Source organism: Chaetura pelagica, unplaced genomic scaffold, assembly GCF_000747805.2.
Source record: "Chaetura pelagica isolate M959 unplaced genomic scaffold, ChaPel_1.0 scaffold62, whole genome shotgun sequence".
Taxonomy (NCBI): Eukaryota; Metazoa; Chordata; class Aves; order Apodiformes; family Apodidae; genus Chaetura; species Chaetura pelagica.
In genome coordinates this window covers 11,615-17,280 of record NW_009952438.1, presented here as the reverse complement: position 1 = coordinate 17,280, position 5,666 = coordinate 11,615, and the positions used below count along the sequence as shown (strand labels likewise).

The 5,666-nt window shown below is 43.4% G+C and overlaps 1 protein-coding gene across 1 annotated transcript in view; it reads right to left on the bottom strand.

Annotated features, from left to right (window-relative positions):
* Positions 1-2,274: 2,274 nt before the first annotated feature.
* Positions 2,275-5,666, bottom strand: part of AMD1 (adenosylmethionine decarboxylase 1) — an 8,774-nt gene continuing 5,382 nt past the window's right edge. Inside the window, exons 5-9 of the mRNA XM_010008375.1 lie at positions 5,472-5,514; positions 5,234-5,378; positions 4,137-4,229; positions 3,896-4,051; positions 2,275-3,302 (exon numbers count right to left, since the gene is read on the bottom strand). Coding sequence (XP_010006677.1) covers positions 3,162-3,302; positions 3,896-4,051; positions 4,137-4,229; positions 5,234-5,378; positions 5,472-5,514 — 578 coding nt within the window. The 3' untranslated portion in view covers positions 2,275-3,161. The remainder of the gene's footprint in view (positions 3,303-3,895; positions 4,052-4,136; positions 4,230-5,233; positions 5,379-5,471; positions 5,515-5,666) is intronic.

The following is a 5,666-nucleotide window of genomic DNA, read 5'->3' as shown; positions in this document are numbered from 1 at the left end:
GCTTGGAAGCAATTTTTTTTCTGCCTCTGCCAGTTTTGGCTGTACAGCCTGGGAGAGCTCCACACTTCTGGAGCACAGCCTCAGCATTTGGGTACTGCTGGCATTGATTCACAAGGCTCACACAGGGCTGTTTCTCCAGCATGTCCAGGTCCCTCTGGAGGGCATCCTGTCCCTCAGGCACATCAATCCCACCACCCAGCTTGGTGTAATCTACAAACTTGCTGGGCATGCCCTTGATCCCACCATTGATGAAGGTATTAAACAGCACTGGTCCCAACACAGACCCCTGAGGACACCACTTGTCTCCAGTCTTTACCTGGACACTGAACCATTGATCACCACTCTCCGGATGTGACCACCCAACAAATTCCTCACCCACCAAACAGTCCATCCATCAGATCCACCTCCTCCCATCTAGCATCTCTCCAATAATCACACTATCTGCACTCTGTCCATTCCTCTCCACAACCCAAGAGGAGACCCTCCAGCTTTGCAGCAACCAGTGTGATCTTGATTCCTCAGACTTTTGCTTCCATTAGCTTTGAAGTTCACCTCTTCTCCTGGGACACTGTGACCCCAGCACTCATCACTCCAGACTGAGCGGAAATGTAGAAAGCCCACAGAACACGGAAGGAAGGACAGGCTACCAAGGGGAAAAGCAATGCACCCCCTAGACACAAAGTTAAAGCAGACAAGTTTGCTTTAAAAACTGATGGATCAAGCAGGTGTCCTGGCACCACAAAACCTGACATGCATGTGGCACACACATCTGTCTCATCCTGAGACCAACTTCACCTTCAATTCTCAACACTGAAGTAGCTTGTTAACCTACAGCTGGGTACTTGAGATCAGCAGAAGGAGAGTCTTCATTCAGAGGAATATTTCAAATATTTAATGCTGAGGAAAAAAATACCTGTCACATGAAGGCAAATCTCAAGTCTTTGGTTCATTGGGACCAGCAGTTTTAACTTCAGGAAAAGTACCCTTTTCATCTGGCTTCCTGTGACACTGTCTCATTTTCAGCTACCCAATGGGAACAGCTGAGATGCATCCACCACTGCAAGGGCAAAGTATATTTAAAGTAATTTAAGGCAAGACAAATCTATTTCAGAATTAAACCACGTGGTACCAAACAACAGGAGTGTGAAGGGCGGAGCTGCTGGATCAGGACTACAAACAATGTAAGCGAATTTTTATTGAAGCATTAAGTTGTGGTACAGGTATTTTTAAATGATCAAAGTCTAACACCACAGAAATTATCAACACCATACTCCCCCATCCTGATCACCCTAGATAATTCAATAATCCATTCAACAGCTTCCATTTTTATAGCCAAGGCTTATGCTTCTATTTGTAAAATGTGTATTTCAGTATTACTTGGAAAGGGATCTTCAGGCTACTTAAAGGACCTCAAGCCAACAAATGTCAGGTTAGTTGGGACAATGTTTTAAGAACAAAAAAACAACTGAAATATTGGTCCTCAGTATTAACACCAAAAAGCATTAGTGCCATTTACAGCATGTAATTGGTAACACTGGTAAAGAACATCAACAATATGCTCAAAATAAAAAACTCAACATGTTCCAACCACTTGATTTCTAACCAAGCAGACTTTAGTTCAGAAGCACTGAAAAGGTGCTTCACTTATAAATACGGAGGGAACAAAAACCAGTGTCAAACCAGGAAGAGTCAAAACACTGCAAGGACAAGAGGGGGAAAATCATCTCAATCTCCTAGTTCACATGCTGGTCTCACAGCTGTTAAAATAACAGTATTTGCAAACACTGCTGGAAGTGTGCCAGCTCTTTAAAGCCTGCATTTTAGTCAATACCCATTAAAGTGACTTTGAATTACAGCCTTATCCATGTTCCATGAATAGCATTCTGCTTCACTTCTGTCCAGGTGTCCCAGACAGTTCTTGTTCTATGCCTGTACTTAATGCCCTCAAGTCACAGTGAGAGGAACCACCTTAGTAAGTAGGAAAAAACAGATGAAGTCACAACACTCAAATACAACATAAGTCACATGCACAACAATGTCACAGGACTGTCACAAGATAGAGGCATTAGCTTTGCTTGGAACAACAAAATGAAGTGACACTGGACCAGCTGAGCAGCACTCTTTGCAGCCAGAAGTGGTAGGTGACAGGTTTTACTGAAACAACCCAAACCAACCAGTACACCCAGCCCAGCACATCCCACTCCCTCACTCAATACACCTGCCAGTGCTCATGGGCACCAGCCTCTTGGTCTGACAATTGATTAGGAAAGAAAATGCCTGGTGCCAACATGACCTTGTGCTCTGCTGTCACACAGCTATGCCATAGCCCTGGGATCCTGACTCAGCTCTTCCTCTCTCAAGTCTTGGACCTTCTTTAAGTTCTGCCATTGTGCAGCAGCAGCATGACAGCCTGGGGCTGTGGGCAGACAGACCAGCATCAAGGCAAGACGAAATTTAACCTGCATTAGTACCCAGGTTCCTCAAGCTGAAAGATGCATTAGCCCAGTGCTGCAGCAGAGCTGAGCAAGCTCCTGTCAGCTTGAGCAGAGCATGGCAAGTCAGTCTGATTTAAAAATAAATCAACCACCAGCTGAATTAGCAAAACGATTTTTAACTGTTTTAAGAACTCTCTCCAAAACATGAAAGTGTTAATTAGGAATCAAGTTTCATTAGAAATCATGAAAGTTTGTCGAAAACTGTTTTAGACTGAAATCACAACACAGATGAAAAAAGTGACAATTGAACAGACCTGTCCCCAGTGAGCAGGGTGAGGCTCCAGTCTAATGAGGACGGAAGCCTTGTCTGTGGGGAATTTTTGGTGATACCTGGAGAAAAACTACACTGTGTGTCATTCTACCTGAATCATTTTTACAAGTGTTGTAAAGTTTCATACAGGAAGATTTTTCTACATGCACTTCAATTTCACAGCAAGAGTGGCATAGAGTACCTAAACACAGAAGAGAGCATTCATGCAAGATACCTAACTCCTTGATATAATAATGCATACAATTCAAAATGGTTATACTATGATTACACCTAGGGCTTTCCACAACTACGAGGTGGTGGGAGTGGAAAGCATGGCCCCCTGAATCATTCCCTAGAAAGCAACCACCACCTCCTCCTCCACGGGATTTCTTTTTGCGCTTTTTCTTCATTCCTAATCAGCTGTGCTGCTGCTGCCGGTTCTTGGTGAAACTGGTGAACACAAAGTTGTAATCACTGAACTGGGCAATCTGGTGATCAAGACGTTTAAACCCTTCAATCTTCTGGGCAGAAGAAAACACTGTACGACATTTAGAGCTCTAGAAAACAAACAAAAATCCAAGTTACTTATAAAGCTAGCACTGAAAGCTGGACTCACGCAGCATGTTGTGTGTGGTTCTTGTGACAGCCCCACACTCAGAGCTGTGCCTGACAAGGCTGCAGGAAGCTGTGATCCCAAGCAGTGACTCTGCCACATATGGAACTTCTGTTCTGGGCTCCTTGGCTGGCAGCATCACCACCAACAGCAGCACTTCTGCCACTGCCACAACTGCAGCCAAACCCAACAAGTGCCAAAGCAAGAAATTCTGCCTCTACACAGCAGCACAGGAAGCTGTTGGAATGCTGAGCTTGGGCTGCCCCATCCTGCTGGTTCAGCTCTGGAGATCAGCTGTAGTGCAGGCCTGCCAAAGCAAGAAATTCTGCCTCTACACAGCAGGGCAGGAAACTGTTGGAATGCTGAGCTTGGGCTGCCCAAGCAACACAAGGAGTATGTTGACTTTCCAAAGAAGGTACAATCCAGATGCAGAGTCAAACTGGAAACTACTAATGCCCCAGTAAAAAATCTCTAGCCTTGCTTTGTTTGTACCTCTGTAAATCTCAGGAGCTGGGAAGCTACTGCAAGGAAACCCACCTGATTAACAAAGAGGGTTGTCACAAATTTTCCTGGCTTGAAAACCTCTACAACCTTTCTGATCAGGTCATCATAGGAGGTTTGACTGATGTTTGTTTCAAAACTAACGTAAGAAAACTCTGGTTCTGGAGTGATGTGAATAGTCCAGTAAGTTCCCTGAAAAAAAAAAAATTAATATATTATTACTGCCACATAGCTACTATTTATTTTAAAATTAATTATCAATAAGTGTAAAACTTACATCCGATTTCATCCCATTCATTGAATACCCACAAGGATTGAACATTGTAGCATCAATAACAGAACCTGGTATCAGGTCACGAATTCCACTCATCTGAAACACAAGTTAAAATTCCATCACTCACTTCATCATGACATCCTTACACGTGTTTAATGTCCCTCAAAGGCAGAATCAACACCAGATATTAAGGGGCAGGACACCAGAATTCTCCCAGTAACAAGTGAGTTTGATATTTGTATCACTGTAGATGGACTGGCTTTGCAACCTGTCATTTACCAAGGGAACAAGTGCCAAGTTGCACACAAGTTACAGATATTTGCCTCTTACAAAACCCCCTGGGATACCTCTCAGAGCAGGAAACAGTTTAGGATTCAGGTGTAGAATTGCTTCTGCAACTTGACTGGAGCTCCTGCTCAGCCAGCATCCCAAACTGAAGGCTGTTTACATGCACTCCAGAGTGAGAACATACTTCATACTCAACACTGAAATGCAATCCCAAGCACTTTCATTTCCCACAGAGCATCTGAGCCAGGGCCAAAGCTCTAGCAAATAACAGTATTAGAATCAAAGTCTAAGGAGAAAAACCGGATGAAGTCCATGGACTTGTCAGAGAAACTTTTTAATGTCCCAGGACTTTCCCATTTGGAAAAAGGAGCCAAAACCATCAAGTTATGCTTACTTTAAATCCACCCACTCCCCCAAATGGCTCCAGCATTTAACCTTAATTTTGATCCCCCGATTCCCTTGGCAGTCATTAACTTCAGTTTAAGTCCTCATAATCTCCATCCATCAGTGTTAGTCAATCCTTTCTGTTTTATTCATGTTCCTCCATTTTTCTGAAGTTAAGCTTCCAATCACCCAGAGCACTGCAGATTGCCCCTCTCAACAAATTAAAGAAGGGACATAGAAAATGCAGAGTTATATTCCCCAAAAGCCATGCTAGAGTTAAATCCATGTTACCCCCCAAACCATGAACCTGACTTTTTCCATCACATCTTTCCTCCAAAAAAATAAACTTTGCATTAAGTGCTAAGTGAAGCCTTTTGTTGCCCCATTTCCACCCTTCCCCAAAATGGTGAGTTTTCAAGCAAACATACACGAGTGACATCATTTGCAGTAACACCATCTTTCATGTAGAACTGGTCCATAACTACTGGGTCAAGCTCACTCATCAGAATTTCCAGTGTCTGATCAGGCTGATTGGATATCCGACTCTCTGGGAAATCCAGGGTGTACAGGTACCTACACACAATACAAACCACATGTAACTAGTATCACCAGCACTGAGTTAACTACAACTTCAGTCACAAACATTTCCAAGTCTTCATTACATACCAGCAATCAGAGTTCATACGCCCCATGCAATAAGCTGCTCCATCTGACAAGACAAAAAATCTTCAGTTAGTGAACCCCAGGTGATTCCTGGTGTGAAAGGTCAGCTTGATTTCACCTCTTAAGACAGGGGAGTCTTTCACACAACACTAAAGCTTCACTGATACAGTCACAGCATCTGTATCAAATAAGCAGGAA